Source organism: Cnephaeus nilssonii (assembly GCF_951640355.1).
Source record: "Cnephaeus nilssonii genome assembly, chromosome: 21".
NCBI classification, from domain to species: Eukaryota; Metazoa; Chordata; class Mammalia; order Chiroptera; family Vespertilionidae; genus Cnephaeus; species Cnephaeus nilssonii.
The window spans coordinates 9,489,844-9,512,757 of NC_137092.1; the positions used below are offsets into that span (position 1 = coordinate 9,489,844).

General features: G+C 48.9%; 1 protein-coding gene across 2 annotated transcripts in view; it reads left to right on the forward strand.

Annotated features, from left to right (window-relative positions):
* The window catches only part of SLC22A15 (solute carrier family 22 member 15), a 41,341-nt gene that overhangs the window by 12,338 nt on the left and 6,089 nt on the right, over positions 1-22,914 (forward strand). For both annotated transcript variants that reach the window (XM_079760728.1, XM_079760729.1), the window contains exons 4-10: positions 5,547-5,679; positions 6,712-6,876; positions 9,261-9,390; positions 11,803-12,018; positions 15,661-15,801; positions 17,723-17,808; positions 22,699-22,819. In XM_079760728.1, the coding sequence (XP_079616854.1) occupies positions 5,547-5,679; positions 6,712-6,876; positions 9,261-9,390; positions 11,803-12,018; positions 15,661-15,801; positions 17,723-17,808; positions 22,699-22,819 (992 nt within the window). The remainder of the gene's footprint in view (positions 1-5,546; positions 5,680-6,711; positions 6,877-9,260; positions 9,391-11,802; positions 12,019-15,660; positions 15,802-17,722; positions 17,809-22,698; positions 22,820-22,914) is intronic.

The window sequence follows — 22,914 nt, forward strand, 5'->3', positions numbered from 1 at the left end:
ATGGGGAGGCCATGAGCAGCATGGGGAATGCAGTCAGTAATTCCGCAGTAACTGCAGAGAGAGGCGCTCACTAGACTTCCGGTGATGATCACATCGTAAGGCATGGGAATGTCAAATCACTGTGCTGTCCACCTGGACTAAACATCATATTTTGTGCCAACTATACTGTAATAAAAGAGAAAAACAGTAAAAGTACAACTTAGAAAAAAATTGGTCAAGCCCAAATAAACATACAGGTTTCCTGAAATAGCAAAAGAATAGCCAAGGGGAAGGAAATAAAATGAACGCTGACTCTGTGCTGCTCAGGGGCCGCCTGGGTGTTCAGCTCCCAGCAGCTGCTGCCCATGTGCTAACAGCACCGCCCCGTCTCCACTTCGAAGTGTGTTCAGGCAGACCCCAGGAGAGGCTCGGCTGCCTTCCGTTTCAGTGCAGAATCCCATGTCCCCCAAGGCATTTTACTTTATTCCAATGTACAGGTGAGGTGCCCGCCCTCCGTGCGCCATCCCCACCCACGTGTGTGAGTGGCGCGTGTGTCCACATACCCTACCTCTGCCTTGCACGCCGGAGCCCTAATTGGATGGCGTTGCAAGTCCTGGCATAGTTCCAAGAGGCGGGATGGGTGGCTCCCAAGTTTCCTGCCGCCGCCCCCAAATATGCCGGAGCTGGTGGAGAAACCGTGGCAGAGGGAAGAGTAACTGGAACGTGATCGCTAGCAGCAGGGCCCAGGGCCAGGCCGTGGCCACAGAGCCGCCCCGTCTAGTTCCCCTTCACTGCAGGGCAGCCCCACACCCAGCCCTCCGCCCCCTCTCTTAGCGTTCATTCCGCTCTGATGCCCTCTCTGATGTTTCAGCGGCTCCTCAAAACCCCCGAGGTGGCAATATTAAAGCTGGTACCCCAACTTGTCATTAAGTTGGTAAATATCCTTAGTGCACAACCTGTGGTACATAGATAATATATGCTGCTTCCTGAACTTATTTGGTATAAAATTAGTTAAAAAAGCAAGCATAAAGTCTTGTAGAAAGTTTTAAACGTAATTATCCAGATAGAGCCTGCAGAACTCTGTAGTTGGAGATGGTGTTAAGAATACTCATTTTATATTTATTTACTTATTATTTATTTATTTTATTTGTTATTGTTGACACTATTACGGATGTTCATCCCCCCAACCCCCCACTTTGCCCACCTCCACCCAGCCCCCACCCTCCCCCCTCCCCTGGCCTTCACCACACGGTTGTCTGTGGCCATGGGCTGTGCATGTATGTTCTGTGGCTGCTCTCTTCACCCTCTTTCATCCAGTCCCCTACCCCCCTCCCCTCTGACATCTGTCAGTCTGTTCCCTGGATCCCTGCCTCTGGTTCTATTTTGTTTGTCAGCTTATTTAAAACTCTCACCTGCCCCTTACTGCATTCAGGTCAGGCCTTGCAGAAGTTATTCATGGAGGGTTTGGGGAAGGGTGAATTATAAAAGGTTATGTAGATATGATTAACTTGGTATTAATGCAAAAAAACAACAACAAACAACACCCTCTAATTTAGGAGTCTTGACTATTTTAAAATGAGCTAATAGCCATGGGGGTGAATTGATGTAGCAAATTGCTGTCTGCCATATTCACATTATTCCCCGAGCTCTGACTCATTGAGAAAGGACCAAATATCACGGAGACACGCAATTATCATGCTTAATTAATGTTTGCAACCAAAAAGAGTAAGGCTGGAATCTTCAATATCATTGTAGATGTAACAACTGAAATTGACTGATTATTATCTTGAGATTAATATATTTTCCCAAGTCATACCCCGGGGTCAAAAGACAGAATAGTAAAACTATTGAAAAATGGACTGCAATAATTGCTTTAGGGGCTAATTTTTTAAACGTCTTGCTTCCTTACGCCTGTGCTTCTGACTGTTCTAGACTGCACACTTCACCCATTAAGTGGTAATTCCGAGTGACAACTGCATTGAGGTGAAGCAAGTTAGTTAATCACCATGAAATTGTTCCTGAAGGCCTCGGAGCCCCTGATTTTCTCCCGAAGTGAGATTTTTCCTGCCCCTAAAACTGGAAATATTTGGGGGAGTAATACAGGACAGTGGGGGAATGGAGTGGAGTTAGAATTGTTATCAGGATACTTCCGAATATTTCCCAGAACAGCCCCCAGCTCCCCAGCGGTGCCGAGCGCCCCGGTCCTGCAGCTGGGCGTGGGGAAGCTGCCGTGTGTTCCAGCCCCGCAGCCTCGATATGCTGACAAGCTGGGAGTGCTGTGGCACTCAGAAAATGCCCTGCCTTCCATCACAGAGGCCGTGGGTGACAAGACGCTCCATCACTCAGCACGTGCCCAGTCTTGTTAGCCCATTTGGTGGCCCACCCGGGCAGCCAGGGAAGCTGCCTTAGTCTTCCTCGTTCTTTATGATCAGGTAGGCTGTGCCCGACAGCCATGCGGCCTGCCCCCTTGCCAAGGGGAAGGCCGAGCTGGGACTAGTGATCTACACCCGGCTGGCGAACACACCCACCTTCCAGAAGGTGAGAGGCAGAGGTGCCGCTCTCGCACCTGCCTGACAACAGTTGCCGGGAAGCAAAATCTCAACGGATTGAGAAGGGCGGTTTGTAGCTTATTTTATACATTAGAATCAAAGGGGGAGATAGTGGGGGCGGGGGTTACATGAAATCATTGGTGGTAGATTAGGGAGGTGGGAGAAAGCAAAGTGGGGAAATCTCTGACATTGTATAGAGAGTAAAACGAATGGACACAGGCTTCTTTCCCATGGGCGGGTACAGGGTAGTTAACAATGAACGGTTACCGCACATGGAGGTGGTAGTTGGGGAACAAGGTGACAATGAGGGGTTCTGTGGCCTGGGCTCTGGTGGGAGATTGTGCCCTGAGGGTTTCAAAAAGGGGATTACTCTGACCTCCCAAGGGTATGTCATCTTAGGTGCAAAAAGACAATAGAGACCTTTTTGTTAAAGAAGCTGCAGGCCTAGCCCTGGCGGGTTTGGTTCAGTGCCCCTGGTTGGGATGCGTGCTGGAGGCAACCAATCAATGTATCTCTCTCACGTTGATGTTTCTCTCTCTCCCCCTCCCTTTTACTCTCTGAAAATCAAAGGAAAAATATCTTCAGGTGAGGATTAAAAAAAAAAAAAAAAGCTCCAGGCCTAGGACGTGACTACCCACCATGCCTCGCTTTTAGTTAGGAATGTTTGTGCTCAGGCCACCTGTGTGGTTACATTCCGTCTAGGTTTGTCAGGTTTGTGTGTGGCCCCTTCCTCGTCCACACGGTGCAGTGGCATTTAGTGCAGCACATGGTGCAGCCGGCACCACTGTCCATCTCCACAGCCTTGTCACCACCCTCACTGAGACGGGTGCCCGGTCAGCAGGGGCTCCCGTCTCCAGCCCCTGGGAGCCACTGTCCACGCTCTGTCTCCAGGGATGTGACTGCTCCAGGCAAAGGAAGACCACTCCTGTGTCTCCTCTGCTGTCAGCCTCTCCACTGCTGACCCTTCTGGCCAGAGTGGGCGGAAAGGGGCCACATGCTAGAGCCGACAAGCTCGGGAGGCCTGCATGGCGGCCTTGCAGACTCAGAGCCCGCAGGACCACACCGCATGGTGGGGAATGAAAACTTCCCAGCGGAAAGCGAGTCATGGCGGGCCGTCACGTCCTGGGCCAGGATCTTCCTTGACAAAGGTCGGCCTTTACCTTCACTGAGCCTGTCTGTGGTCCTTTGCTCTGTGATAACATCCCTTTGGAATGTCAGCGTAACCTCCTTTCTCCACACCCCTCGCCGCAGCAGAGCAGGAGACCACAGAACTCCTCACCTTCATCTCCATCCTCTTCATCGTTAACTGTTAACTGTCCCGCAGCCGCCTGTGTAAGAGCAGGGTGTGTTCATTCCTCTTGCTTTCTGCCTGCTCCCTGAGGTTTCCCACTTTGCTTCCTCTCAGCTCCTGATCTATCACCGAGTTCCTGTAACCTCTTCCTTCTCCCCCTTTGATTCTGATGTAGAAAGTAAGTGGTGAAATGGATATTTTCCGGAGCATCTACTAGTATATAATCCATGGAGATTTTGCTTCTTGGCAGTTGTCATCAGTTTGGTTCAAATAAATGCATAAAATGGAGTCACTTTATTTTTATTTTATTTTTATTATTTTTTAAAAATTATATTTTATTGATTTTTTACAGAAAGGAAGGGAGAGGGATAGAGAGTTAGAAACATCGATGAGAGAGAAGCATCGATCATCTGCCTCCTGCACACCCCCTACTGGGGATGTGCCTGGAACCAAGGTACATGCCCTTGACCAGAATCGAACCTGGGACCCTTCATTCTGCAGGCCAACACTCTATCCACTGAGCCAAACCAGTTAGGGTAAAATGGAGTCATTTTACCAAGCTGCTCAAATTATTAACATTATGAAGGTTAAGGCAGGAGGAAGGACTCCATTCTTGTTCTAACCAGCCTGAGAAATTAAACATTTTTTAACTTTCCAGTCTTATGTCTGTGCCTGGATATACATCAGGACCTCCAGATAACCCGCTAATTACCCTCTAAAAAACCCACGTCTTCAGACCATTAGATTACCTCTTGGAGGACCCGAGTATACACCCACCTGGCACCTTTCATCCCGACCACTTGGCATCTGACTCTTAACTCTCCTGGACCAGTCCCAGGGCTAAGAATGCAGGACTCATAATTCTCAAGAATGCACTTTTTACTATAAGAACTTTTAACTTTCCTTTCTTCTTTGGACCACTTCTGGACTTTGGCCTCGCTGTGTGAATACATCTTTACCATTTATTTCTATCAAAGCCTCCAGACTCTTTTTGAGTTTGTTCTCAAGTCTTCTTATTTTACTTAGCATAATGTCCTCCAGGGTCATCCATGTAGTAGCTTGTCAGAATTTTATTCCTTTTTAAGGCTGTATAATATTCCACGGTGTGAACTTACCACATTTTGTTTATCTGTCCATAGCCATTTAGGTCGGTTCCACTTTTGCCCACTGTGAATAATGCTGCCACAGACATGAGTGTACAAATGTCTGTGTGCATCCCTGCTTCCAGTTCTTTAGTGTATATACCCAAGGAATGGAATTAGTGGATCATATGGCAATTCTGTGTTTAACTTCTTGAGAAAAGGATTCAGGGGATTTTAAACCCATGAATCTGTTAGAGAAAAGGGATGTTTAGCTGTTGCCTCTTACATGTCGTGTAGTATGTTAGTTGTCAGAGAAATGGAAACCCAGGGCTCGAGAAATGCAGGGCTTAGCATGAAGGACATGGTCAGCACTAGCTACCGTACACCGTGCCAGTGCTGTGGTGCGTGTGGATGAGCATTGTGGGAGCACATCCTAACAGTAATGGCTTCCAGTGTTTCTCAAGACAAGATCGCCTTGTGTGTCGTCCAAGATGGATGCTCCCCTGAGTTCTGGCTCACCGTGGCTCATGCAGTAGAGAAGTTCGCGTGTACAAGTTTTGTTGTTGGTTTGTGTTTTTAGTAGCTAACTGAGTCCCTCCATCTTTTCGGCGACCTAAATGTCTCCCGTGTTCTTCCTTCCTCCAGTGGTTTCTGATCGCCAACAGGTCGTACAAAGTCAGCGCGGCCAGCTCCTTCTTCTTCAGCGGCGTGTTTGTGGGTGTGATCTCTTTCGGGCAGCTCTCCGACCGCTTCGGGAGGAAAAAGGTCTACCTCACAGGTAACCCACCGGAGTGTTCGTGAACCGAATGAGGACACATTTCCCTGAGGTTCCGGGGAATTGCCATGTGGACGCGGGACTGTTTTTTTATTACACTGGCAAGAGGCCGAACGGCAGCCAGCGTGGATTCCGGCCAAGGTCTTCAAGTGGCCAGCATAGATGGCAAAGGCCAGGTATTTGCATTGGAAGCTTTTCAGAGATGATGGTGCTTTCTGTCACCCCCAAATTCTAATTTATGCCGTGTTCCTAAAGAGAGCAAAGGTTGAGACAGTCTACTAGGTCCATTTCCTTCTATCTTGTGTTGTTGATTCATTTTGAATGGGCCCTACAGGACTCAGCGTAGCTCTCTTGACAAGCTGAGTATGAGCTAGGGCAGTGGTCAGCAAACTCATTAGTCAACAGAACCAAATATCAACAGTACAACGATTGAAATTTCTTTTGAGAGCCAAATTTTTTAAACTTCTTCTAACACCACTTCTTCAAAATAGACTCTCCCAGGCCGTGGTATTTTGTGGAAGAGCCACACTCAAGGCACCAAAGAGCCTCATGTGGCTCGCGAGCCGCAGTTTGCTGACCACAGAGCTATATATACACACACACCCTAGCTCATAATTGATTTGAGAGAGGAAGGGAGAGGGAGAGAGAGATGGAAACATCAATAATGAGAAAGAATCATTGATTAGTTACCTTCTGCACGCCCCCTACTGGGGATCAAGCCTGCAACCTGGGCATATGCCCTTGACTGGAATCAAACCTGGGACCCTTCAGTCCACAGGCCAGCGCTCTATCCACTGAGCCAAACCGACTAGGGCTTAAATAGAATTTTTTAAAAATTACCAGCATTTTTGATAGACAGAAATCAACCTGTGACAAAGAAAGAAAACCTCAGTTTTTGTTTATGGTTTGTAAGAGAAACCTTTTTTAAAATAAACTGTCACAGGTTTACGTTTGCAAACTAATGAATGGAATTGTTTACTTCCCCCAGGTGCTGTTTCGTCTGTGGGTCACTGAATGCTGTTCCTCTCTTTCTAGGTCTTGCGCTTGACATCTTATTTGCTATTGCGAATGGGTTTTCGCCCTCCTACGAGTTCTTCGTGATGACCCGCTTCCTGGTGGGCGTGATGAATGGGGGGATGTCACTGGTGGCCTTTGTCCTGCTGAACGAATGTGTGGGCGCCGCCTACTGGGCACTCGCAGGTACTGCTGGGGTCCACGGGGATGTGAATGGGGTGAGCGGCTTCTGAAAACTCTGCAGGGAACCAGTTTAACCCTGGAGTCTAAGGATGCACTTGGACTTGAAGTGCTCTGTCCAACCGTTAGATTTGCATTCCTGAGTTTGTGCTGTCTGACCGTGAATGAGTCACTTGCATTGCACTGTAGAAAGTCTGCCTCCCAGACGGCGGGCGAGCTTGCCCCCGCCCTCACAGAGTGCCTCCAGATGATTGGGAGAGGGTCGATGTCCCTGAAGGGCATTCACTGCCCCCACGCTGCCAGGTCATTCGGATTATTCCTGTCCCGTTGCAACAGTGGAACCAGAGAGTTGCCAAATTCTCGGTAGAATTAGAGCGAGCGTGAGAGAGCTCCTGGAAAGCCTGCCCGCTGACCGGCACCCAGGACCGCAGGATTCTGACGGCGCCGGGAGCTCTTTCGAGATCCGGGCCGTCCCCAGGGTTCTGTCCTTGGCCCTCAGGTCCCAGCTGGTTTCTCTCCAGCAGCCGTGCACGCCGCTGTGGCTGCAGATAGGCTACTGACCAGCAAGAGGGTGGGGAAAACCTGAATGCTCAGCAATAGGGGATTGATTGGAGGTGGCCTAATGGTTCACAGGAAAAAAATAATTTGAAAAATTACACTTGATTACAAAATAATGTTTGCAGTATGTCTAAAATGCTAAGTAAAATATTTACAAGAAAGTGTAAGTATAAACCTAAAACATCCTTTTTGTTGTTGTTGTTAATCCTCCTCCAAGATATTTTTTCGTTGATTTTTAGAGAGAGTAGAAGGAAGGGGGAGAGACAGAGAGAAACATTGATGTGAGAGAGACACGTTTATTGGTTGTCTCCCGTATGCGCCCCAACCAGGGCCCGGGTCGAGTCTGCAACCGAGTATGTGCCCTTGACCGGAATCGAACCTGGGACCCTTCAGTCCGCAAGCTGATGCTCTATCCACTGAACTAAACCAGCCAGGGCTGGAGCTTATGTTTTCATAAGGAGGGGCAGAATAGATTTGAGGTCATTTCAGAAAAATCGTAAGTACAGTGAAGAAAAGGTCTCATCCTGTGGCCTCTCTTTCTGCCTACACTGTTGTCAGTGGATGCTGGCCCTCGGAAGCGATCTGAGTGACAGAGGCCTCATTTGTGGGAACCAGGTGCTCTCGGATGCGCCGTAATGAACCGGTAATAGCTATCGATTATCATGCGTTTCCAGGGAAATCACACTCGCCCATTCCCCTGCTTATCGGGCCACATGTTCTGAACACTGAGCATCGGCTCTTCCTTTGGTTCCCCTTTGCCTCACCAGGGCCCACAGTATACATGTCATTATTTTCAGTTACAGCTTGATAATCTACGAACAGAATAAAGCATTTGTTTTACAGGATTTTTGTAGAGAATTTTTGTAACAGGTTCAACAAAGCCCATTGCTTTGGGATGCCAACAGAAGCCCACCTTTCCTTAGGAGGGCGTTAGGAGAGAGCAACGTAGGCAATGCAGTCTCAGCAGTCAGACTGACCGGGTTCGAGTCCCGGCCCTGCCACCCCGGCCCTGCCACCCCGGCCCTGCCACCCGCAGCACCTAACCATCCGAGCTCTGTCCTCACTCCATAGACAGCTAATAATGGTCCCTGCAGTCTAGGACCACATATGCAAAAGGCTTACTGCTCAATAAATCGTAGCTGTTATATAAATAGTAGCTACTTCTGGTACTGTTAGCGATAGCAGGTATGGAAAGTGTGACAGAGGAATAGACTTTGCAAGTATATTGGACAAGCCGGTGGGTTTAATACCCAACTCAGCATTTATTTCAAAAAGTATGGGTTTCCTAACAATCCCGTGGTTGGTTTTTTCCCTATTTGTGTGCTGACGATAATCCATGCTTCATGGTGCTTATATTCTACTTGGGAGAGATAGACAAGAAAATAAATATGAAGTGTCATATCTGATGGTGATAAATTAAGTTGGGGAGGGCAAGAGGGAGGATTGGGAGGTAGGTTGGTAAGGATTCCAGGGGCAGCGTCTGTGACGAAATGAAGTCCCGGTATTGCACTAATCTCATGACCTAAACACCTCCTGCTCATATAGCAAACAATGTTTCCCAGCCTCGGCCACGGCTCAGGCGCATGCCAGGCCAACAGGCACAGCCTTCAAATCCGTCTTGACCGCGTGGGGGGTGTATTTTTCATCTGTCCTTCCCCCTTTTTCACCCGGTTGCTGGCCTCCCTTCCAGTTTATCGTCTGAGGCTCGATGTTTGTGTAGGTTTCTCTTTCCCGCTGACATCTCACGAGGAAGGAACTGGCTCTGTGACGCGGGTTGGGAATGGTCTGCAGACGGGGCCTCTCCAGTCACAGGTCTCTCTTCCCTGAACCAGGGTCGATCGGCGGCCTCTTCTTCGCAGTCGGCATCGCCCAGTGCGCCCTGCTGGGGTACCTCATCCGCTCCTGGAGGAGCCTGGCCGTGCTGGTGAACCTGCAGGGGACGGCGGTCTTTCTCTTATCTTTGTAAGTAGTTCCGTGCGGAGCTTAAGCTCAGTCAGCAGGAGGAAAGCCTTCAGAGGGTGCGGGTCAGTGAGCGGCGCTATTCCCTTGCAGGAATTTGCCTGAACTGACTCAGGTGAAGAACTAAATTCCGTAAGCGCTCCCATGCTTGGCAGCTTCTGGGAAGAGAGATGCTTAAATTAATTCAGAATGCAGGTATCCCTTGTTTAAAGTAACCTCTCCAAAAACTGCATTTCAGCCTTCAAATGATGACATCGGGATCCAATTTCTTTTTAACCCGATGCCTCAAACTTAAAGATCTTCCGGCTGGATCACAGCGTGGGCTGGGTGTGCGACAGAGGAGGATTTTTAAAAAATCTATTTTTTACATAAAAGGCCTATTCATAGTAATATATAATGTCAACGATTCACCTTACAGATGAGTATCATTTCGGGGCCTTTGCGTGTGGATGCGGGAAAATTCTCAGCTAGGGGAGGAACCCTCAGCAAAGGTGCATGGGCTCGGCAGAGTAAAGGACGAGTCCTGGTCAGGGCAGGGTTTGCGAACGACTCACCCACGGTGCTGCCTTGGTGCTCTCAACCGTAAAAGGCCCGCCGCCAACCTCAGCTGCTTCACCAGAAGTCTTCCGGGGCTGCTGAAAGGGTTCTCCGAGGTGTCAGACTCTCACTGTGATCATCAAAGTCTTGGGGATAAACGCAACGTTCAGGCCATGGAACCAGCTTGCTTCCGTGGCAGACAGTGAGGGAGAGCGGTGGTAGAATTCTCACTCAGCTAGATCTTTAACTTAGTAGCTCTTAATTCAGGTTCAAAAGCAAGTACAGAAAGGAACAGAGTAGAAATAGTTGACCTCTATTTCAAGTGGCACATTTACTAAAGACTTAATCAGGCAGCGTACATAGCACGTCACTGTGCCCAGGGCCAGCTGATCTGACAGATGATCGGCACACCTAACGTCCAACAGAACAGGGTTTTACTTGATCATTTACTTGTGTGTATCTAATAATAACCGAGTGGTAATGAGACGGAAGTAGAGGGATTTTTCAGGATGTTGTAGAAGGCCGCAGGTCCCGCTTTTGTTGACAGTTGAGCGTTGTACACGAATATTCCCTCCCCATGGCAGAGCTCCTGGGAAAGACCCTGCCTTTTGGTTTCCATAGTCTTTCCTCCCTGCACCCGCTACCCTGGGGTCAGAATGAAAGGCTCCATAGCTGGCCACTGACGGACTGGCTGTCCAGGAAGCTCCGAATTCTGTGGCGTTTGTTGCCAATTCACTCCCCTTCCTGAAAGGCACCTTCAGTAGCTGGTGTGATTTATACAAGTTTCACTTTAGGCCAATCAGGTCCAGTTACTTCCAAAGGTACTTGATGTGTTCAGTAAACAACGCTTTGTGCTCCTGCCACAGTTTTGTCTTTGAAAAGTCCCCTAGGGGTGCGTGCAGAACTAGGAGGAGAAGACATAAGTGCCCGGCCGGTGTGGCTCAGTGGTTGAGGGCCGACCTATGAACCAGGAGGTCACGGTTCGATTCCCGGTCAGGGCACATGCTGAGGTTGCGGGTCCCAGTGTGGGGCATGCCGGAGGCAGCCAATCAGTGATTCTCTCTCATCATTGATGTATCTCTCTTTCTCTCCCTTCCTCTCTGAAATTATATATATATGTTGGAAGATATAAACTGTTGGAAGATATCAGTGGCGATATAAATGTCCAGTACATTGTGCTGTAGTAGAAAGAAACTGCTGTTTTGTAACTGGAAGTTAATAAGGAAGTCACTTTTGTTTTATAAGATCTTGGGGGATTCAGGAAATATCCTCAGCTGCTTTGAATATTTTGAAGCAGTAAATGCTCCAAAGTAACTGCATAGTGATAAACTCTGTTTAATTTTTATGTGTGGCCTTCAAATAATCTCTGCCTTCATGATCACATATCACTACCTTTTAAAACACTTTGTACGAATTTATTTTTTTCTGATGAGATAATAAAGATTTTTATCTTCTTTATGGGGCTTTTCGAGAACTGAAAATGCCTACTGTCTCCACAGTGTTATTCTGACCACACCTGGCTGTGATTTAGGGCCGTAACTCTGACCCGTGCTTCATGAAGCATTGGTGTATTTAGTGCCATAGTCTGACCTTGCCATTCACATTAAATTGTCTTAAAAGTAACTGCATACCGTTGACCGGTTTCACTGCTATTTTGGAAGCGTGGTCTACGTTTCCATTCATAGATCAGATCTCCACTTAGCCTGGGCAGCTGTGAAGTCGCCCGCTCGGTCTTCCCTGTGTCTTTGGGAGCGTCAGCTTTAGGCCTGCGGTGGGATCCGTGGTGGTGAGGGAATCCAGCACAGCCTAGGGGAATTGCCTCCGCCCTGTGCACGTGTGCCTGTACGAACATACAGCCTTTAATGACGTCTCTTTCAGATTCATTCCTGAATCACCTCGTTGGTTATACTCCCAGGGTCGACTGAGCGAGGCGGAAGGGGCTCTGTACCTCATCGCCAAGAGGAACCGCAAGCTCAAGTGCACGTTCTCTCTCACTCATCCGGCCAACAGGAGCTGCAAGGGGTCGGGGAGTTTCCTGGACCTGTTCCGGCACCGGGTCCTCCTGGGGCACACTCTGACCCTGATGTTCATCTGGTAACTATAGCCAAGAGGGTGGGGGTGGGGGGGTGGGGGGTGTTGATCTCCAGCTCCAGCTGAGAAAGGTCTATTGGTAATGTGGTCCTTCAGGGTGACATGCATTTTACCTCTTTTGTCAGCACAAAGCTATTTTCACAGAAACAAGGCCCCCTCCCTGAATGCCTGGCTTTGGCCTCTGTTTCACACCCTCCCACTCAAGGAGGAAAGGATGGTGTGGTGCCTGAAAGCAGGTTTACCGGACTTGATGGCAGAAACACATCTTTGCTCCTGAGATATTTGATGCAAATATTTGTCACCCTGCCCCAAAACAAACAAAACAAAACACCGGACCCTGCTCAGTGTGGCTCCGTTGGTCGGAGCCTCATACACCAAAAGGTGGCCGTTTGATTCCCGGTCAGGGCACATACCTTGGTTGCAGGTCCGATTCCCAGTCAAGGCACGTGTGGGAGGCAGCCAACCAATGTTTCTCTCTCTCTCCTCTCCCTTCCTCTCTCTGAAATCAAATTTCTAAAGAAGGAAAGCAAGCAAGCATAGCAGAAACGGAAGTGTTTCTATATAGGCTTTGGTTTTGGCATCGGGCGGTGGGATAGCACATTGTGCTTGGGCTGCACCCTGTATGGCATCCCTGTATGGCATTATCTGGTCCAGCGCTGGGTGTCAACACCAGGTTTACTGGCCCGGAGGACTGTGTGCTGTGGTTTGTACGTGTTGACCACGAAGGCTGCAGTGGACACCCACATCGTCCTGTGGGGAGAAAGGAGAATCATTTTATAGGAACGCGATCTTGTGTCCAAAGTGAAGAGCAATGGGAGGATCGGGAATAAGAAGCTGTGGCGATATTTTCTATATCAGGATTCTCTTTACTGACTCACCTAGCACTGGCCGCCGCCTGTGTGTGGTCAGGGCCGGGTCACACCGACCGCCCCTCCCTCCCGGTGCCAGTGGCGTGGCACAGGTGCTTGGCACATTGCACAAAGGACACGAGCATGGAGATGAAGGGGACCGTCGACAGCGTAGCCTGACCACGCAGCTGCTGTCTGAGATCCTCCCTGTTGTAACTGCTCACAGAGCACGGGCAGGTGCCTTGGGCTTCACACACTCTCCCTGTGTGTGTCCCACAGACAGACCAGCCCTCTGCCTCGAAGGAGCCCCTGCTTCTCGGGGAGTACTTACGTCTGTCTTTCATGTTTTATTTTTTCGAGGCATAGTAACTTTGGGGTCCTGGCCTTCGGGGGGTAAAACATAAACAGGTGAGAAAACACACAGACTGGACTTAGAGCCCGCGGAGCACGTCCATGCTTATATCATGTCTTCCACAACCAAAGGGACTGCTCGCAAATGAAATTCTCTCCCCCGGGCTCAGAATTGTAAAATCCACAATAACAGAGACATGTCCTTGCACACACCGGTTCTCCCGGAAGGTGCTAGAAAGCTCTGGATCCTTCCTGTGATCCCCGCCATTAAAGACGGCCACCTGTGATGACTCCCTGTGTTAGCATCTGTTTCTGGGCTTATCTCCCTCCGCGGTGCCTTTTTAAATGGTCGTTTGGCACCCTGAATATACTGTTAAAGATTGCGTGAGTGTTCTAAATTTTGTTTGGGGCCCGTCACGAGGATGGCAGTGATTTTAATCACTGTCCTCACTCATCCCAGCGACCGGCTCTGCCATCGAGGAAACAAGCAAGCGAGCCCGCCTTGGGGCTGAGGCCTCCCCTCCCCTCTCTGTCACCCCCAGCTGGTAATGCAGTTCCTCCCGTGCCCTGAGCTGGCTTTGCTCACTCACGCCCTGGTTGCTACCATCGCGGCTTGGTTTAAACGGGCGTGTGCTTCCCTGGCTGGGATCCTTCCCGGGGATTTCTGTTTTCTCTGCAGAGTAGATACGCACGAGCACCTGCAGCACGTGAGGAGCAGCGTCCTGGAAGGGCAGGGTCTCTACGGCAGGGAGAAAGGATTTTAAAATATTTCAGCAAACTGCTCAGGTCCACATGTGTCTACTTTAGAGCAGGTAGGACTTCAGGTTAGCAGCTCCCGTGCTGTGTGCTCAGGTTTGGCTTTGAAAGGTTCCCTGCATGCCCACGTCTCCCAGCTCGTGTCCTTTGTCCGGGCAGGGTGCTAGGGGACAAGGGAAACCGACAGCTCGGTGGCACCTTGCGTCCTTACCTGTGATGTCCTGGCTACCACACTGCTCGTGGCCCTTAGTACACGCGTGACAGCTCTGCCCAGTAAGAAGCCATGGAACTAGCTGCTGCGCGGGCTCCCTGGCCAGAGAGGCATGAGCACCAGGCAGTCCAGCTGCAGGTCCCCTCTCCCTCCTCCCTCCTCTCTCCTTCCCCCTCCTCCCTCCTTCTCCTTGTTACTGTCACCCAGGGCACTTGGGCCGCTCCGCGTATTGGCAGGGATGGAAAGGAAGCTTTCCCTTTCTCCTTGATCTCGTCAGAGCCGCAGCTCATTAGACTCTGTCTAAGGAAAGCCAGAGGGAGCCCGTGAGAACTTCCCCGCAGTCAACACTTGGCAGAGCGAATTGCGACATCATAACACCTGGCGACCTTGCACAGCCCAGCGTTTCCCTGTGTGCGGAGGCATGGGCGGTTTACGGAATGTGTGCACGTGTCCTGCAGCCTCGTTTCAGGGGGGTGTTTTGTTTGTTCTGCTCTATTTTGCTTTAAGAATGCAGTTTCCTAGACACAGTCGTTGCCACGATTCCCTTCCCTGTGCTTGAGGAAGCCCCGCCCTGCAGCTTCAGGACGGTGCCTGGCTTAGCGCCTGGCTCTGGTTCCTGGGAAGGGGAGGTGGGCTCAGGGCCGGGGACAATGCCTGCTACCTTGGAGGTGTTTCAGCAATACCACCTAGGTCCTAGGAGGTATTTCAGAGAGAAAGGGAGAGGAGAAGAGAGAGGTAGAAACATCAATGATGAGAGAGAATCATTGATCGGCTACCTCCTGCATGCCCCCTACTGGGGATCGAGCCCGCCACCCGGGCATGTGCCCTTGACCCGAATCGAACCTGGGACCCTTCAGTCCACAGGCTGACACTTTATCCACTGAGCCAAACCGGCCAGGGCAGCAAGACACCTTTTCAAAGGGCCGTTCCCCAGTGGGTCATCTGCCTCCACCATCCCCGGGCCGTTTCTCCTGTTCTGTGTCTGCAGCACGTGCACCTGCTGAGTGCCGGGTGGGGCTGAGGGCCTGGCAAGGGTTGGGGTGCCAGTCATTTCTGGCCCACAGGTGACACTGGCGATCCAGTCACTTCTCAGCCCACGTCCTCAACGCCACTCTCTGTCGGCTTTCTCCTGGGACTTCTTTTCTAGAGTCATTTTGATAATCTCACAGCAATTGCCTAGGGCAAGAATTCTATAACTTGTATTAGATAAAGACTGGAGTCCCGTCTGCTATTCGGTGCAGAAATGCTGTGTTTTCTCTCTCAGCAAGCCGCGCCTTTGCTTCGACCAGCATCTACACAAGTGGTTTCCAAGGCCCTTTATCCTTCGTCTTTTCCAGCTCAGAAATGTAGATCAGGACGGAAATGTTAGTGGGAGAGTCAGACCCACTGCTTGAGGCAGATCGCAGTACACCGAACCGGCATTGGGGTCTCCGGCAGATACCCATGAGCGTTCCCTCTGTCCCTTCCCTCCTCCTGCAGGTTCGTGTGCAGCCTGGTGTACTACGGCCTGACTCTGAGTGCAGGTGACCTGGGCGGGAACCTCTACGCCAACCTGGCCCTGTCTGGCCTTATAGAGATCCCCTCCTACCCTCTCTGCATCTACTTGATTAACCACAGATGGTGAGTATGGGTGAAGATTGGAGTATACCACTTCCCCCAGGCCCCCCCCCCCCCCACACACACACACTCATATGTGTAAATCCTTAAATATGACTGTCTTTGCCAACATATAGTATCTGGTAATTATACCACAGTGATTAGAATTCTTTTCTGACTGAACACAGTCAGGATTCATGTTTTGTACAGGACCTCTAGGCCTTCATGTTTACGAGTGCTTATGTGGGCTTGCCATCCAGTGTTAAAAGGCGTCATATCCTGACGGCTTTGGAGTCATCTCTGCATGACATGGTCGTCCCAGCAGTGGGGTTGGTGGCTCCATGTAGCTGGAAATAGAAGCCCACCTGCCCCATCGCTGTCCTTTAGTTCAGGACAAAGAACTGGAGGAACGGAAAGGGGTTTCCCACCTCTTCAGTGACTTGGTCCAGGGGAAGAATATAGCCTGTTTCGCTGCTCCTTGTTAGTGGACACAGTTTGAAATACTTCTTAAAGTTCTTCTGTAGAGCACCCTTTCCTCTTTTTTCTCGGATCCCTCCTGTCACGGAGCCCCTGACCCGGGCAGCTAGCAGCCTCGCTAGTGTGAGCTAGGGATCCGCTGGACTGTGTCGCTTCTCGTTCTCCAGAAACCGTCACTTTCACCCAAGCAGCACTCCTCCCGCCGTGCACTTGGCGCTGGTGCAAGGAGAGTGGGCGCAGCACATTGGGAATGGGGGCCTGGGTTCGGCTCAGTTGAAGGCTTTTCTCCACTGCCACTCTGTTCGCGAAGAAGCTCATGCTCATTGTGGTCCAAGAGCCGGGTTAGGCAGCGTATTCAGAGATCTGTCCCAGCATCCCCAGCGTGCCAGCCACCCCCCTTTGCGCTTTCTGGCTTCCTGTGCGTGCCTCTGACAGCCACTTAAAGTGTTCTCAGGACGCTGTCCACGAGGGCATCCTAGGTGTCTTTGCGTCCCTAGTGCCTGCTGAGCATGGGACCTGTCGCTTGAAAGGCGTTGGATGCTGACTGTTAAATTACGCAAGGTGACCGGGAGACCCACACCCTTCCCGGCCTCCCAGCTCCTGCCACCAGAGTCAGGATTGAAATCGGGGACAGGCGGAAGGGCTGCTGCTTTGGGGTCAGGCAGGCCGGGGTTCAAATGCAGGCTCAGCCATGTGTCAGTCCTATGACCTTGACAGGTTCCCTCCCTGAGCCTCCATGTCCTCATCCTTAAAGGAGGGGTTGTAACATCCCCCTGGTGAAGGTGTCATGAAAATTACAGGCAACACTGCATTTCCTGACAGAGGATTTCGAAAGCTGCAGCCCCAGAAAAGGGGGCTTACTTATCTGAATATCTTTCTCCCAAGTCTAGAGCTCTTGTTTGAAAATTGCTTCTCCCAATAAATGGGCAATAAATGTCACCTAATTCTGACCCACCAACAAGAAAACTTTTCTGTTTGTATTTCTAAGAGGGAGAAAGGACAGTGTTTAAAATGTTAACTGCTTAAGGTTCAAGTAACCAGAAATTGAAATAGTTACAGGACTCCTGTGAGCTACAGCGAGCAGCAGAATAGGCTCTATTTCCCGTGGTTTAGCTCCATTCTCTGAGAGACGGGGAACGGAACAAGCGGTACATGCCGTGTGGTTGATTATTAGGATTAAGAAGGGCATAGGTAGGAAGCCTTTAAAACAGCCTGGAACATAGTACACACACAAATAGAATGGTTTTCTTCCCCTTACACATTATTCAAGCCTGCCGCCCCCCAACTTTCCCTTTGTCTTACGATGGCTATGTATTTTATGTCCTGGGCAGTCACGTTTGCTGCCCACTCCTCAAGAAAAGATGAGCGTGTACCATGAAACAGGACGTTTAGCAGGAAGGCTGGGGGAAGAGGCAGATGAGTGGGTCATGACCTCAAGAGAAACGGGCCATTGCTTTCTGTTACCCAGGTTTGGTCGGAGGCGGACGTTGGCAGCATTTCTGTGCCTGGGAGGACTGGCTTGTCTCGTTGTAATGCTTCTTCCAGAAAAGAAAGGTAGGCCTTCTGGGTTCCCACTGAAGGGCTCTGAGCAGCACGTTTATTACAATGAATCTCCATCTAGCCGGGAGATTACCATATGCCAGGCTTCATTCCTGTGATTGCATGTTACTGAGCAATTGTGTGGGGTATAATGGGCCAGATTCTTCCCTCGCCTGAACTGCTCTCTGGGTGAATAATGTGCTTCGAGGTGCACTATTAATTCTTTCAGGCGATTAAGCTACCATCTGGGGTGTCTGGGCCGCAGCACTGTGCTGTTAGGATTGCAGATTTGAGGAGGAGGGGGACCGCTTAGTTCCGTACAGAAAGGAGCTCCGTCCAGGGCCACATGTTACAGTCATTCCGGCCCATCAAGAGCAGGGACCTCAGAGTCACCGGTGGTGGTCAGAGGTGGCTTTGGCACCTCTCCGTATCTCCACCAATACTCCCAATCATATGAATAGCAACAAAAAGCAGAACATGCACTGCTGGTGACGATGGGCATTGCCTGAGTCTCATGTAAAGTATGAGTAAAGCATTTTCTGGAAACTTTGCTCTGCAAACACAGCTTCAGAAAGGTCCCTTGAGGCATCTTTATCTCCCTTACCTGGGCCCGTGTAGGAATGGTGTAGCTAGTGCTGTTCTCACCTGTGTTCTGGACTAGCACACCTGAGCCATGCTCCCTAAGTTCAGGAAAAAGCAAGGATGTCCATTCTACCACTTTTATGCAGCATAGTACTGAAGCTACCAGCAAATGCAGTAAGGTGGTATAAAGAAATGAGGAGGGATCCAAATTGGAAAGAAAGAAGTCTCTTAATTCACAATTGTCTCCCTTGAAAATCTTAAGAATACACCCCCCAAAATCTAGAATTAGTGAGTATAGCAAAGTCATATGACACACAATGTTATTTCTAGATATTAGCAACAATCAATTTAAAATTGAAACAAAACAATGCCATTTATAATAAAATAAAATATACAGTATTTAGGAATATATTTTATAAAATATGTGTAAGTCTTATAGAAAACTATAAAATGTAAAACATTGAAAAGATATAAAGACTAAATAAATGAACTGGTGGTAATAATAATAAAATAAATGAAGAGATTACCATGATCAAGAATCAGAAAATATTGTTTAACATACCCATTCTCTCCTGGCCAGCGTGGCTTGTGGTTGAGTGTCAACCTATGAACCAGGAGGTCATGGTTCAATTTTGGTCAGGGCACAAGCCCAGGTTGCAGGCTCGACCCTTGATGCAGGAGGCAACCAATCAATGATTCTCATCTGTCTTTCTCTCTCTCTCTCCCTTCCTCTCTGAAATCAATAACAATATATTTTTTTAAAAAAAGATATCCATTCTCCCCAAATCAATCCATTTTCATCACAATCCCAATAAAATTTCCAGCAGACTTCATTTTGTTGATTGATAATGACAATTTGACACCTAAAATTTTATGGAAATCCAAAGGATCTAGAATCCCCAAAGTAAAGTTAGAGGACTTACCCTACCCGATTAAAAAAAGTATGATACTGGCATAGGATTGGTTGTATAGATCATGGAACAGCGTTGAGTACGAAATAGATCCACATATATGGCCAGTTGATTTTTTATTTTTTTTTTTTGAGAATGAGGTTGAGATTTTATTCACCTTTAGAAAATATTTTATCTAGTTATACATAGAGAAAATACACATGGTTAGTTGATTTTTAACAGAGATAAGTCAATTCATTGAGGAAAAGGTAATCTTTTCAACAAATGGTGGCTGGCTGATGGGAATGCTCTGTGGGCATGTGGCTGAGCCAGGCTCCCCAGATGCGCCACAGCTGGAAGTGCCCGGAGCCTCGCGGGGGAGGGGCACTTCGTCCAGCCTTGGATCGCGTGGGTGTTTAGGTGATAAGCTGTCTGTGACGTCCATTTTCAGTATGGCAGCCCCCGGGCTGGTGTGAAAGGGTGGTGTGTCTCCATACAGCTCTGAAAGATGCCCTCCGGTGTGGGTTGAAAACAGACCCAGAGTCATTGGCAATCAGGCACATGTGCACATTCCTGTGTGCTTCGGTGCCGCCCAATACCTTTTCCTGACGCGCTCCGTTTTCTGGAAAATAATTGAAGATTTAATCCGCCCGCACTATTGGTTTAATTGAAATTGTTAGCTAACAAGGGTCTAGATACAGAACTCGGGAGAGATGCGGAGAGGCAGGAATCTTTTTCCAGAAGCACCCCGAGGCTTAACATAATATAGCCAGTACTTCCAATCGCAAACGTCTTCTTCCAGAGAGCCTGGCAGGAGGGGAAGCCCAGATGGCCGGGCTGGCAGTGCTGGGCCGCGGTGTGCAGGGCGCCATCTTTAAAGCAAATGAAGATTTATTTCCTTGTCAAGCAGCGGAGGTGAAACATATTGTAGAAAAGCGTGTATGACAGGCCTCCTCCTCACACAGGTTCTTTTCTCTGAATTAGTCCCTCTCATGAGGATTAAATAGTGCATGACAAGTAATATTTTTAAAACTGCACTCAATTGTAGGCAAATGCTAGTTGAACAATATATACAAAATACCTCTTAAAATTAAAAAAATAAGTTATGAGCATGAGAGATTTTCTATGCAGTAGAATATACTTTTTCTTTCATGTGCTAAATAAAAGTATTTGCAGCCCTAGCCAGTTTGGCTCAGTGGATAGAGCATCAGCCCATGGACTGAAGGGTCCCGGGTTCGATTCCAGTCAAGGGCATGTACCTCAGGTGCAGGCTCCATCCCTCGCCCATGCAGTAGGCAACCAATTGATGTGTTTCTCTCTCTCTGTCTCTCCCCGTCCCTTCCACTCTCTCTGAAAGTCAATGGAAAAATATACCTTAGCATGAGGATTAACAACAACAAAATAAGTATTTGCTACATTCTGTTAAATACTGAAATACAGAAGGAACTGCCTTTTAAGGGCCACTCCAGGAAAAGTTTACAAGAAAAATAACCTCTACAGGATAAGATTTCTTTTATCAAAATAAAACTTTATAAAAACAATAATCCTTGTTATGGTCCTTCCACCGATTCGTTCAACAAATACGGAGCATTTTACTATGGGAGATGCTGCGAGCAAACTAGACCCCGCCTTCGCCTGCGATAACTTGAAATATATTGTAGGCAGCCCGGATGGAAGAGCCAGCACCTGCAAGAGAGCCTGGAGCGTGCCAGTTGAGTGGATTGGTAAATAGGGGCAGTGAAGGTCAAAGGAAGGAGAGGACATTTCATATTGGAGTTATTTAAGGGAACAGTGGTTTGTGTGAGCCATGCACGCAGTCCCAAGAAAGGGGCCAGGCGTGTTCTATTGGGCAAAAATGTCAAGGAGATGCGAGGCAGTTACCTTGGTGATCAGGACATCGCTCTTGACCTTCAAGAGCAAGCGTTTCAGGGGAGGATGGCATTGGGAGCCAGACGGTGGTGAGTGATGGGCAGCTGCCTCTGAGGAAGTGGAGGGTGGTCACTCACCGGAGACGTGTGATAGTGAAGGGGGAAAGCACAATAGAGACGATGAGCATCTGTTCTTCTCTTGGGAGAAATTGGCTATTTTGAAGGTAGGAGCTGGTGAGTTGAAGAGGAGAGGTTAACTATGTTTGAAAGGGAACAATCCTATATTAATACCGCACTCAATTGTCAGTAAATGCTAGTTGAACAGTATATACAAAATACCTCTTAAAATTAAAAAAATAAATATAAATTATGGGGCATGAGAGATTTTCTATGCAATAGAATTACTTTATATAATAAAGAGCTAATATGCTAATTAGACTGGACAGCAGAATGACCTTTCTGAACCACCAGTGGGCAGGGCCACAGGGCCTCGAGGTAGCTGGGGCTGCGAGGGCCGAGCCCCTTGCACGAATTTCGTGCATCAGGCCTCTAGTTAAATTATAAAGTCCCAGAGGGGATATTGCTAATAAAGGAAAGAACCACAGGAAAATTGATTGTATTTTCGATAGAGAAGTGAATTGGCATAAAATGTATTTCTTCATGTTATGTGAAAACGGGACATTAAGAAACTCAAATATCATTGATTAGTAACTCAAGTAAGTTGGGGAGGAGGAAGGATTGAAAGTGGTTCTATATTTAATTCTCGTTTTTTTCACGAACATTAAGGTTTCATATCTCTGGTAGTGATTTAATGGGATTATTCCTTATTTTTGCCATGAGACACCAAGGATGGCCAATGGAAGAGGTGTTTTCCTGGCCCTCAGCCCTCACCCCTGCTCATCTTCTCTGTCAGCCTGAACTCTCACTGCTAGCACTTGTTCTGACCACTGTTTTATTTATTTTTTATTTTTTAAATATATTTTTATTGATTTCAGAGAGGAAGGGCGAAGGGAGAAAGAGACAGAAACATCAATGGTGAGAGAGAATCATTGATTGGCTGCCTCATGCACGCACCACACTGGAGATCAAGCCTACAACCTGGGCATGTGCCCTGACCAGGAATCGAATCATGACCTCCTAGTTCATAGGTCGATGCTCTACCGCTGAGCCACGCCGGCCAGGCCTGACCACCGTTTTACAGGATTGATTGTTGAACAAGGTTGGGAAGAAAGGAGACGCAGTTAAGATCTGTGGTCCATGAACCGGACAATTCCCTGAGGCTTACTTTCCTCCAGTAAGGGAGTTTTCGGGGAGCCCTGTCCGTCAGGAGGGAGTGCGGGTTTGGTCACAGAGTGACCTCAGCATGTGAGACCGTGGAACAGCACAGTGGGAAACACCTGCATGCGTGTGTGAGTGAGCGCTAACCTCTGAACGCGGGTTCAGTGACAATCCCTCCTGGCTGTTCGAGATCCGCGTTAGTGCCCCTCCCTCCTTCAGAACGAGATGTGTCGTTTAAAAGCCTCGTTCCACCGACGACCTCCCGTGTGTCACCCTTTGCTCCTCAGACACGGGCGTGTTCGCCGTGGTGAACAGCCGGTCCTTGTCTCTGCTGGGGAAGCTGACCATCAGCGCCGCCTTCAACGTTGTGTACATCTACACCTCTGAGCTCTACCCCACAGTCATCAGGTACGCCTCTCAGCCTCCATCCCACACACAGCCTCCATCCCACACACAGCCTCCATTCCACACACACAGCCTCCATCCCACACACACAGCCTCCA